Genomic DNA, 13,291 nt, shown 5'->3' with positions numbered 1-13,291 from the left:
GGCTTGAACACTGTGAGTGATATTTGGTCTCAGACATGGTGGGTGATATTGGAGTCTGAGACACTGGGCAATTTTGGAGTCTCAGACACTGTGTGATATCGGGGTCTCAGGCACTGTGGACGATATCTAGATGTCTAACATTCTAGGTGATAGTTGTGGTCCCAGGCGCAATGGGTGATATCGATATCTCAGACACTGTTGGTAATATCAGAGTGTCAGACACTGGTTGTGATATTCACTGTGGGTAATATCATGGTCTCAAGCACTGAGGCTTATATCAGGGTCTCAGACACTGTGGATAATATTGGGGTCTCAGACACTGTTGGTGATATCAAGCTCTCAGTCACTGTGGGTGATATCGGAATTTCAGATATATATGGGTGATATCAGGGTGTTAGACACTGTGATGATACAGTGGTCTCAGAGACTGAGGGTGATATCGGGATATCTGGCACTGTGGGTGATATCAGGGTGCCAGACTCTGTGGGTGATGTCAGGGTCACAGGAACTTGCATAATATCAAGGTCTCTGACACAGTGGGTGATAAAGGGACTCAGTTAGTATGGGTGATATCTGGGTCACAGGCACTGTGAGTGGGTCACAGGCACTGTGAGTGATATCAGGGTTTCATTTGCTGCGGGTGATATCACCGTCTTAGATACTGAGGCTTATCTTGGGGTCTCAGACACCGTGGGTGATAATGGGGTCTCAGATACTGTGGGTTATAACGGGTCTCAGACATTGGGTGATATCGGGATCCCAGACACTGTGGATGACATTGGGGCATCAGACACTCTGGGTGGTAGTGGTTGTCAGACACCATGTTTGACTTTGGGGTGTCTGCCACTGTGGTGTTATTGGGGTGTCAGACACTGTGGGGGATGTCAGTCAGTGTGAGGAATATCAAGGTCCCAGGCCCTGTGGGTCTTATCGTGTTCTCACACACTATGGGTGATATCGGGGTCTAAGGCACTGTGGATTATATGAGGGTATCTAAAACTGTCGGTGATATCGAGGTCTCAGACACAGTGGGTGATAACGGGGTCTCAGTTAGTGTGGGTGATATCTGGGTCATAGGCACTATGAGTGATATCAGAGTTTCATTCGCTGTGGGTGGTATCACGGTCTCAGATACTGAGTCTTATCCTGGGGTCTCAGACACTGTGGGTGATATTGGGGTCTCAGACACAGTGGGTAATATCAGTTCTTGAATATTGTGTGTCATAGCGGGATGTCAGACATTGGGGTGATATCAGTATCTCACTATTGGCTGATATTGGGGCCGCACTGTTTGTCATATTGGGGCCTCAGATATTGTGGGTGATATCGGTTGGCAGATACCATGAGTGATAGAGGGGTTTCAGACACTGTGGCTGCTATCAAGGCCTCAGACACTATTGGTGATATCGGGGTCTCAGTCACCGTGGGTGATATCGGGTTCTGAGACACTGTGGGTGATTTCGGGTTCTGAGACACTGTGGGTGATTTCGGGCTCTCATACAGTGTGGGTGATATCAGGGTCTCACAAACATCGGCTGATGTCGGTGCCTCAGACACTTGGTGATATCGGGGTCTCAGGCACTGTGGATGATATCAGGGTGTGAGATACGGTGGGTGACGTTGGGGTGTCAGACACTAGGTGGCATTGGGGTGTCAGACACTATGAGTGAATGCGGTGTCTGAGAAATTGTGACTGATATCGGGGTGTCTAACATTTTGGGTGATAGTTGTGGCCCCAGGCACAATGGGTGGTATTGATCTCTCAGACTCTATGGGCGTTACCGGAGTATCAGGTACTGTGGGTGATATCACGGTTTCATGGGTGATACAAAAACAGAAAATGCTGGAAAAACTCAACAGGTCTAGCAGCATCTGTGGAGAGAGAAACAGAGTTAACGTTTCAAGTCCGTATGACCCTTCTTCAGAGCAAGGACACTGTGGATGATATCGGTGTATCAGACACTGTGTGTGATATCAAGGTGTCTGACACTGAGGGTGAAATTGGGGACTCAGACACAATAGGTGATATTGGGGGTCTCAGACTCTCTGGCTGAGATCAGGGTCTCAGAACTTGGGGGTGATATTGGTGTCTCAGACACTGTGTGTGATATCGAGGTGTTAGACACTGTGTGTGATATCGGGGTATCAGACACTATGGGTGATATCGTGGTGTCAGACACTGTAGTGATATAGGGGTCTCAGACACTGAGAATAATATCGGGATGTCTGACATTGTGGGTGATATGAGGTTTTGAGACACTGTTTGTGATCTCGGTTGTCAGATACTGTGGGTGACATGGGGGTCTGAGACACCATTGGTGATATTGTGGTGTCAGACATTGTGGGTAATATTGGGGTGTCAGGCACTGTGAGTAATATTGGGTCTCAGACACTGTGGGTGAAATCGGGTCTCAGACACTGTGGGTGATATCGGAGTCACAGACGCTGTGGGTAATATTGGGTCTCAGACGCTGTGGGTGATATCGGAGTCACAGACACTGTGGATGATATCGGAGTCAAAGATGCTGTGTGTGGTACCAAATATATCAGACACAGTTGGTGATATTGTGGTGTCAGACACTATGGGTGATATCGAGGTCTCAGAGCCTGGGTTTTATCGCACTCTCAGACACAGTGGTGATATCGATGTCCCAGATGCTGTGCGTGACACGGGTTCTCAGATACTGTGGGTGATATTGTGGTCTCAGACACTGCGGGTGATATCAGGGTCTCAGGCACTGTGGATGATATCGGTTGTCAGATACTGTGGGTGATATGGGGGCCTCAGGCACCATTGGTGATACCGTGGTGTCAGTCACTGTGGGTGATATCGTGGTGTCAGATACTGTGGGTGATATTGGGGTCTCAGACACTATGGGTGATATTGGGGTGTCAGACACTGTGTGTGATATCGGTGTCTCAGGCACTGTAGGTGATATTGGGGCCACAGGCACTGTGGGTGAGCTGTGTTGCCAGACGCTGTTGCATGATAATGGTGTCTCTGACACTGTGGGTGATATCGGAATCTCACTGTGGGTCATATTGGGGATTCACACACTCTGGGTGGTATCGGTAGCTGGACACTGTGGGTGATATCATTGCCTCAGATACTGTGGCTGAGTTCAGGGTCTCAGATACTGTGGGCGATATCGGTGTCTCAGTCAGTGTGGGTGACATCGGGGTCTCCGATGCTGTGGGTGATATTTGGGTCTCTGACGCTATGGGTAATAGTGGCAGCTCAGAAACTGTGGGTGACATCAGGGCCTCTGACACTGTGGGCGATGTCGGGGTCTCAGACAATGTGGGTGATATTGGGGTGTCAGGCACTGGGTGATATAGGAGTTCCCAGACACTCTGGATAATATCAGGGTCTCCGACACTGTGGCTGATATCGGTGTCCCAGACACTGTGGCTGAGATCAGGGCCTCAGACACTGTGGGTGTTATCAGGCTCACAGACACTGTGGATGATATTGGGGTGTCAGGCACTGTAGCTGAGATCAGGGTCTCAGACACTGTGGGTAATAATGGGGTTGCAGACACTATGGGTGATATCAGTGTCTCAGTCACTGTGGGTGATATCAGCATCTCAGTCACTGTGGCTGATATCTAGGTCTCATGCACTGTGGGTGACATCAGGGTTTCTGTCAGTGTGGATGATACCGGAGTCTCAGACACTGTGGGTACTATTGGGGTCTCAGAAACTGAGGATGATATCGGGGTCTCAGACACTATGGGTGATATTGTGGCCTCAGACACTGTGGGTTTATCGGGCTCTCACACATTCTGGTTGATATCGGGGTCTCAGGCACTGTAGAAGATATTGTGGTCTCAGACACTGTAGGTGATATCAACATCTCAGAAACTGTGGATGACATCAGGGTCTCAGACACTGTGGATTTATCAGGGTCTCAGATGCTGTTGGTGACCTTAGAGTCTCAGACACTGTGGGAGATATTGTGGTCTCAGACATTGGCTGAGATCAGGCTCTCAAACACGCTGGGTGATATTGGTGTCTCAGTCATTGTGGGTTATATTGATGTCTCAGTCACTTTGGGCAATATCAGAGCCTCAGTCACTGTGGGTGACATTGGGGTACCAGACACAGTGGGTGATCTCAGGGCTTCCGGCACTGTGGGCAATATTGGGGTCTCAGACACTGTGGGTGACATTGGGGTGTCAGACATTGTGGGTGTTATCAGGGTTTCCGACACAGTGAGTGATATCATGGTCTCAGTCACTATGGGTGACATCAGAGTCTCAGTCACTGTGGGCGATATCAGGGTCTCAGACACAGTGAGTGATATCATGGTCTCAGTCACTATGAGTAATACTGGGGTGTCAGACACTATGGCTGAAATCAGGGTCTCAGACACTGTGACTCCAATAATGGTCTCAGAAACTGTGGCTAAGATCAGGGTCTCAGACACAGTGGGTGATATCGGTGTCTCAGAGACTGTGGGTGATATAAGGGTCTCAGACACTGGGTCTTCACCTGATCTGACACACTGTGGGTGACATCGGGGTGTCAGGCACTGTGGGTGATATCAGGGTCTATGGCACTGTGGGTGATATCCGAGTCTCAGACACTGTGGGTGACATTGGGGTGTCAGACACTATGGCTCTGATCATGGTCTCAGAAACTGTAGCTGAGATTAGGATCTCAAACACTGTGGGTTTTATCTAGATCTGACACACTGTGGTTGATATCGGGGTCTCAGGCATTGTGGATGATATGGCGATGATTAACACTGTCGGTGATATCGTCGTCTCAGACACTGTGGCTGAGATCAGGGTCTCTGTCACTGTGGATGATATCAAGGTCTCAGTCACTGTGGATTCTATTGGGCTCTCAGTCACTGTGGATGCTATTGGGGTCTCAGTCACTGTGGATGCTTTTGGGGTCTCAGTCACTGTGGATACTATCGGGGTCTCAGACACTATGAGTGATATCAGGGTCTATGGCACTGTGGGTGATATCGGGGTCTCAGATACTGTGAGTGATATCTGGGTCTCAGACACTGTGGGTGTTATCAGGGCCTTTGGCACTGTGGGTGATATCAGAGCCTATGGCACTGAGGGTGATATCAGGGTCTCAGACACTATGGATGATATTGCGGCCTCAGACACTGTGGGTTTATTGGGATCTCACACATTCTAGTTGATATCAGGGATCTCAGGCACAGTGGGTGATTTTGTCGTTTCAGAAACTGTTGGTGATATCAGGGTCTCAGACGCAGTGGATAATATCGGAGTATCTAACATTGTGGGAGTTAGTTGTGGTCCCAGGCAGGGTCTCAGGCATGGTGGGTCTTATCCAGATCTGACACTCTAGTTGATATCAGGGTCTCAGGCATTGTGGATGATATCAGGGTATTAGTCACTCTGGGCGCTATCAGAGTCTCAGGCACTGTCAATGATATCAGGATTTCAGGTACTATGGGTGATACTGATGTCTCAGTCACAGTGGGTGATATCAGGTTCTCAGTCACTGTGGGAGATATCAGGCTCCCCATCACAGTGGGTTCTATCAGGGTCTCAGAAACTGCTGTTGATATCAGGGTCTCAGGCATTTTGGATGATATGGCGATGTCTCAGACACTGTGGTTAATATTGGGGTCTCAGACACTCTGGGTGATATCAGTTGTCAGGTACTGTGGGTGTAATGGGGGTCTCAGTCACTGTTGGTAATATTGGGGTCTCACTGTGGGTGATCTTAGTGTCTTGGATACTGTGGGTGATATTGAGGCCTCAGACACTGTGGGTGATATCAGGGTGTCCGACACTGGATAAAATTGGTTGACAGATACTATGGGTGGTATCGGGTTGTCAGACATTGTGGGTGATATTGGGTTGTCATGCATTGTGGGTGATATCAAGATCTCTGACCCTGTGGTTATTTCGGGGCCTCAGGCACTGTGGGTGATATCAGGATCTCAGACTCTGTGGGTGACATTGGTGTCTGGGTCACTGTGGGTGATATCAGGGTCTCGGGCTCGGTGGGCAATTCAGGGGTCTCACTGTCGGTGATATCAGTGGCTCATTGTGGGTGATGTTGTGGTGCCAGACAATGTTGGTGATATCGGTGTCCCAGGCACTCTGGGTGATGTGTCATGCTGTATATTATCATGATCTCTCTATTCAGGACATGCTTCAATGCAGTAAACTGACATACTCCAACTTTTACGTGGGGATGATGCTGTGTTAATATACTAAGTGGGATCTTGGTGGATCCAAATTTAGGAGTATACAAATGATTGAGGAAATTGCCGACAGTGAGGCTCCATTGTAAAACTACCATATTAGTGGCTTTACAGCATTGATATTTATGGGATAAAGTGGCATCACTCCAAATTTTACTGAAGCATTCCAAGAAAATCTGGCCCAGTTGAACTGCCTTCAATGTAAATCTTACCCCTCATTCAAACCCTGTTCTTTTTGTTTTGAAAACAAGAATCTGTTGATGTAGCTCAACGTCATCACTGCAAAGTGTCAGCGATGTAAACTATATTGGTCTCAGTTTTAGCTCAACTGAGTCAGAAGGTCGTAGATTCAAGCCCCTTCAGTGCAATAAATGGGGGTGTGCTGCACTGTTGAAAGTGCCTTCTTTCAGATATGACATTCACTAGGCGAACATTAAAGATCCCAGAGCACCACTCTGAGTTTTGGCCAACATCTATCCCTCAACGGCTACACAAAAGAGATGGTCTCATTTGCTATTTATGGAAGAGTGCTCTGGGCAAATTGTCTACCACATTCTCCTACATTACATCAGGAAGAACACTTCACATGTATTCCATTAGCTGTAAAACACATTTCGACATCCTCTGGTCGCAAGAGGTGCTATATGAATAAGTTTCTTTCCTTTTAGATGTGAGCTTCATCACTTTGCTACATGTTTATAAATAATGAAAATGCTGTTTCTTTGATTATAATGTACTTCCTTTTCTATATTTCTCCTGTAGGTTGTTAAAATGATGATTGTGGTGGTGTTTACCTTTGCCATTTGCTGGCTGCCCTACCACATCTACTTTCTCGTGAGCAAACAGCACCCAGATGTCAACAACTGGAAGCCTATACAGCAGGTTTATTTAGCTGTGTTCTTACTGGCAATGAGTTCCAACATGCACAACCCTATCATATACTGTTGCCTAAATAGCCGGTAAGTAGACAGCTTGTTTGGGGGCATGATGGGGTTGGGGGAATCTTTCTATTCAGCATTTGAAATATATATGATTTGTATACATATATTTATATATATATATGATTTGTTATTGGTTCCCTTTCTTTCAATAAATGCTTGGTTTTCATTTTAAAATTCCCCCCCCAAAACAGATTACTGACAGAAATAAATCATTTTTATGGTTGCAGGGTTCATTTTATCTTTTGTTTTCTTCATTCAAAATGAATTTTCAGCAAGCCAGTGGGTAAATGTTGATCTATTCAGGCTAGGAAGTTCCCAGCTTTGATCGAAACCAGTCTTGTCGAACTAATTTGGCCATGGTAGTGCTGGGGATGCAATACTTATAGCAGCATTCCTGGTAAAGTAAGAGAAAACCTGAATGATTCTCATTCCCAATCATTTCCATAATATACTGGAAGCACGTGTGGGGTTTTGAATTTCCCAGGGCTATTCATTGTGCCTATGAAGAAAACATTTGTGGTTGAAGCCACCTGTGGAACTGCCGCTCCCATCCTCCCCGCCATACCTCTCCCCACCCTAACTCCCTCCTAACCCCTAGCATGAATCACTGCTTCAGGAGTGGGGCTGTCAGATGTTTACATACAAATTTATGAATTAGGAGCAGGTGTAGGCCACTCTGCTCCTCAAGCCTGCTCTGCCATTCAATAAGATCATGACTGATCTGATTGTAACCTCAACCCCACATTCATGCCCGCCCCCGATGTGGAAAGATGAGCTGTCCCGCAAGCTTTCTATTTTATATTTTTCTTCGGAGATCGTTCTTTGACCAGGATTTTGAATTTTTGGGTCCCAATCCTGCATGCCTTGTTCCAAACATGCCCATCAGGATTTTTAAAGGGCCAGTCCAATTAATGACAGGGAGCCTACTCCCTGTTTAATTGAGGATGGTGAGCTGGTGGGGTCCCAAGCCGGGAGGGTCAATGGGAGGTGGCCCAGCAAGGACACATCGGCAGCCCAACAGGTCGAAGTGGGAGCTGCGAATTTGTAATGAAGAGAGAGAGAGAGAGAGGGTGCCTCACCATGGAGGCATCCTCAGAAGAAGAGGTCAGTTTTTAAAAACATTTAAAACAGCCTCAGCAGCCGGGATGGCCAGTGGCCGCAACTGTGGCCCGGCAGCTGTTATGGGTTGGGGAGAGGGTCCTTTGAATATCCATCACACCATCATTCCCCCCCTCACTTTCTACCCTTAGCCTACCACTTTGGCCTGGATGTGGTCTAGGCCGACATGGGGCTGCCCAAAATTCCTAACTGAAAATCCCAGGCTGCCCTAATGAACCCCGTAATTATCATTTAATTATCCTGAATCAGCTGCCCACTGGGAAGCGACTGGCAGCCAATCCAAGCCCGAGTCAGCCTCACTAAAAATAGTTTGGGTTTGGGATAGTGGCAGGTAACTGCCATGGAGGCTGGTGGCACAAAACTGCACACCTGACCGCCTTTAATCTCAGCCTCAACCCATTTAAAAATCCAGAACCTGGTGTAAGGTTAGTATGAGAATGAGAATGATTCTTCACATTATTCCATTCACAATGGCAGCAATCATCCCATTCTACTGACATTCTGCATCAAACCAAACAAGATCAAGGGATATTAAATGTATCACTAAAATGTATCATTATCTTACTCCTTTCTCACTGTTTTGTCTCAGATATGGTTGGATGGAGAGTTGTCTTCACTATTACACCTCAGAAGCCCAGAGATTACATTTTCCTTTTTAGTGACCCTGGTATTCAACTTCACACAATGGAAGTACAGATCAGGAATTCAAGCACATGCCCCAGTTCCCACTGATGTTTGGGACCAGGAAACTCTTTACTAGGTGTAATAATTATGAAAATTTACCTACAAATTTAACTTGCTCTCTATGACTTTTGTTATATGAAAAATGTCACCTCCCAACTCTGTGCTCATCTTTCCCACAGTTTGCTGTTTGAATTTCTCTTCCCCCAGCACAACAGCAAAACAGCCCAAACCAAAATAATAAAGGACATGTCCCTTGACATGGTCAATAACACCATGCTCCTCCAACTGTTCACCTGTATGGCCCACCTCAGTGGGACTGCCTCACTTCTTTTTTATTGTTCTTTCATGGCATATGGGTGTCATTGACAAGACCAGCATCTGTTGCTCATCCCTAATTGTCCTTGAACTGAGTGGCTTGCTAGGTCATTTCAGAGGACAACCAAGAGTCAACCACATTACTGTGGGGCTGGAGTCACATGTAGCACAGCCCAGGTAAGGATGGGCTTTTACAACAATCAATGATAGCTGTCATGGCACCATTAACTGAGACTAGCTTTCAATTCTAGATTTAATTAACTGAATTTAAACTCCACCAGCTGCTATGGTAAGATTTGAACCCATGTCCCCAGAACATTAACTGGGCCTCAGGATTACTAGTCCAGTGACATTATCACCATACCACTGCCTTGGTTCCACTTTTACCTATCTAGTCATAGTCAGAGCATCTCCAATAGTGGCTTGTGTTCCCACCCTGACAACATTACCTCAGGCGCTTCCAAGAGATCTATGCTTGGGCCGCTCTGCTACCTCATCAACACACTGCCTCTTGTTCACATCATCTGTGGATATGGGGCCAGCTTGCACGAGTACACTGATAATAACTAGCTCTACTTCTCCAAAATCCTTTCATTGTTTCTTTGATGGAAACATCCAATTCACCTCACTGTTGGCAGTCGTACTTTCAGCTATCTGGGCCTCTGAATTCTTGATTTCCCTCCCTACCATCCCCACCATCCATTCACCTCTCTGCCCTCCTTTATATCCACTTCTTTGAGCAAGCTTTCAGTCACTGGTCTTAATATCTCCTGCTTTGGCTTGGTATACATTTTATTTTTTCAGATTGTGCCTTGGGATATTTTTCTAAGTTAAAGGGTTTACATGATTGCAGGTTGGTATTTAACTTAGAAAATCATCTACCTCATCTTCTGCTATCTTATCCTTCATTACTGAACAGACAGAAATGGATCAGGTGGCAGAGAAAGATATAAATGCAAACGATCTACCTCCATTGCAGGTAGATGAAGAGATGACCCTTCATGGTAAAATCCATACCAGATGGATGTGCATACAACACATTATTAATTGGCCAACTTGGGTAGCCATGTAGCTGTGTTTCTGGCTCAGGTCTAATTATAAACCAATTGAGTTTCTTTCATGTTCAGATGTTAAGAGAAACCCTGAACATGTATAGAAATTTTGGAACAAGCAGCCAAAAGATTTACATTATTCTGATCTGGAAATCAGTGCCTAAAGGGATGGTGGAAGCAGATTCATTGATAACATTCAAAAGAGAATTGGTTAAATACTTGAAAGGACAACATTTATAGGATTATGGAGAAACAGCAGGAGAGTTGGAATAATTGAATAATTCTCTCAAAAAGGTGGCACAGACGCAATGAACCAAATGGCCTCCTTCTGCACTATATCATTTTAGGATATAGAAATGGACATGATGAGCTTTAGATTGTGTGAGCAGCCAATGAGCAACAATTGCAGTTAGCTGCAATTAAACTCCATCACCTGGAATTTCCACCAGTAGTTATACTATTTCTATCAATCCCAGCTGAAGTTATGGGGCTTATATATTTCAGGTCGCAACTGTGGGGTCAAAATTTCACAGATGGCTCTCCAGGGACACAGCCTCCACTCACCGTTACAAGGTCATCATGGAATGGTTAGGGGCGGTCAGGGTAAGAAGGACTCCATTAGTCAGGAGTTCTTTTGCTCCCATCCTCAGTTGGGATTTGGTATATATTGACATATATACACCTGATCAACAGGAGTGGGTGATCAGAGGCTGGATCATCCCCCACCCACCCCTCCCACCGCAGAAGATGAGCAGCCAAATGTTTAGTTATATATAGAAAATTACATGTAGCCTCCAGGTGCTGAGGGCAATTTCTTCCTCTAGGGGGAGGTAGGGAACAATGAGATGGAAAACAGTCCTCTCCTAGCAAGCTTTGACTGAAATTTCTTGCCTCTTGGAGGGTTGTTCATCTTAAGCCTTCCCCCAATAAAGACCTGCAACTTTCAGTCCTGCCCTTTGATCGCATGATCTTTGCAGGATCAGCAGTGGAGATGGTGCAAGTTGCATCTGGGCACATATATCATTGTGACTGAGTTTCAGTCCCTGTATCTTTGGGGTGCATTTCACCTAAGATGAGAATGCCCAGGTTGTTTTAGCGTTCTCTTGTTTATATGCTTGCAGATTTCGAGCTGGGTTCAAGAGGGCTTTTCGATGGTGCCCCTTCATTGAATTTTCCAGCTACGATGAATTGGAACTACAATCAACCAGGTTTCAGCCTACCCGACAGAACAGCGCCTACACCATCTCCCGCATGGAATCCAATATGACGGTGGAGTTTGACACATCCGAAAATGATGGTGTAGAGGCTTGCAGCAAAAAGGGCACAGCTTTGCGAAATATGAGTTTTAATGGACACTCTCGAAGTAATTCCAAAAACACTTCCAGAAGTTCAAGCTTCTTCAGTCAGGCAAACACGTCTTTGGACGAATACTCATAGAACTGTAGATTGTGTTTTTCCATTAGTCAACTGAGCATGCTCAATTCAACTTGGGAGCTGATTCCATTGAATCAGTTTGGCTCAGTTGGAGGCACTCTCACCTCTTGCAACAAATGATCATGAATTCAACCCCCATTCCAACGATGAAGCTCTAATCTAGGCTGGTGCTGGTACTGCATTGTTAGGGCTGCCATCCTTTGGATGAGATGTTAGAACCAATTTTTATGGCCTTCACCAGACAGAAGCAGAACTGAACATACTGCTCCATTTCTGCTGTAGCTTCCAAGCCACCATGCAAATGACCAGCCAGAGTTCCCCCCTGTTTCAGGCAGGAGCCTCCTCTGAATCTGCAAGTCTGGCCTCTTGCTGTTTTGTAGGACACTGATGCAATTTTCATGTTCCAGTGAATGGAGAGGGCATGGCATATTCTGCCCATTGGAACTCGACATAGGGCAGCTGAGCCAGTGGTCCTTAAAGGAAGCATCGCAGACCAGTCAGGAAATAAATGTTGCACCTGCATTGATGAACTGCCCATAAACAGCGGATGTCTAACTGAAATAAAAATATTTTAATCCCTATTAAAAAGAGGCTCACTTTGCCTGTTCAGGCAAACATCAAAGCCCACCTACACCATGACACTAGTTGAAGAAGAGCAGAAAGTTGACCTGACCAATAACCATCCTTCAATCAACAGCTGATAATCATATTTTCTGTTTCTGGAATTTTGTTGTATGCAATTTTGGCTGCCATGTATCCCTAAAAATACAGTGACTGCACTTCAATAAGTAATTCATTGAAACTATGGAATTCATTGGGACTTCCTGTGGATGTGAAAGGAGCAATCTCATTGCAAGTTTGTTCATTTCTTTTCCCTATGAAAGAATGAAGGAGAGCCCATGGTTTACTGAGTACCTTTCAAAAATGCTCAGTAGAAATAGCATGTCTCATTATGAGTCATTTTTGTCTTCCCATTGTGATGTGTGTCATTGTTTTGTCAAAATAGAAACGGGCTGGCTTTTGAAATTATGTTGTTTTATAAATCCATCAAGTGTATTTAAAAGTATGGATGGAAACTGCCACTAGGAAAGTGAGGGTTAAGGGAAAATGTTCTGGTGTGAGCAGTCACTTATTGTCTGCCTGTCTATTTATTACATTGCATAAATTTCTCATGTAATTACCGAGATTCTGTAGGTGATTCCATCTGAGCTTTGCCAACATGCTAAAGGAAGGGGACCTTGCACTAAGTTCTCAGTTTGCAGTTCCCTCAAATGCATTGGTAGAGAGTCCTCATTCAGAGCTTGAAGTTGAGCAGAGGAAGAAATAAGATATGTAGGAGATAAACTAAAACAGTGAGTATTTGGGGACAGTATTGAAACAGGGGGCATGGAGAACAGTAGTCAATACAGACTACCCTAGTGAGAAAGTGTTTCACATGTGGTACACATCAGCTAGTTGTCAAGGGCAACAGTCACTGTCAGTATCTGTCGTGTTATTGTAATGATATAATACCTTGGGCTTATTTACTGTACAAGACACAAAGC

General features: G+C 45.5%; 1 protein-coding gene across 5 annotated transcripts in view; it reads left to right on the top strand.

The window, feature by feature from the left end:
• The window catches only part of LOC121277240 (neuromedin-K receptor-like), a 119,609-nt gene extending 107,859 nt beyond the window's left edge, over positions 1 to 11,750 (top strand). For all 5 annotated transcript variants that reach the window (XM_041186433.1, XM_041186437.1, XM_041186436.1 and 2 more), the window contains 2 exons: positions 6,965 to 7,161; positions 11,435 to 11,750. In XM_041186433.1, coding sequence (XP_041042367.1) covers positions 6,965 to 7,161; positions 11,435 to 11,750 — 513 coding nt within the window. The remainder of the gene's footprint in view (positions 1 to 6,964; positions 7,162 to 11,434) is intronic.
• Positions 11,751 to 13,291: the final 1,541 nt, after the last annotated feature.

The sequence above is a fragment of the Carcharodon carcharias genome, chromosome 4 (genome assembly GCF_017639515.1).
Source record: "Carcharodon carcharias isolate sCarCar2 chromosome 4, sCarCar2.pri, whole genome shotgun sequence".
Lineage (NCBI taxonomy): Eukaryota > Metazoa > Chordata > Chondrichthyes > Lamniformes > Lamnidae > Carcharodon > Carcharodon carcharias.
The sequence above is the reverse complement of the archived record's forward strand: the minus strand, read 5'-3'. Positions and strand labels throughout refer to the sequence as shown.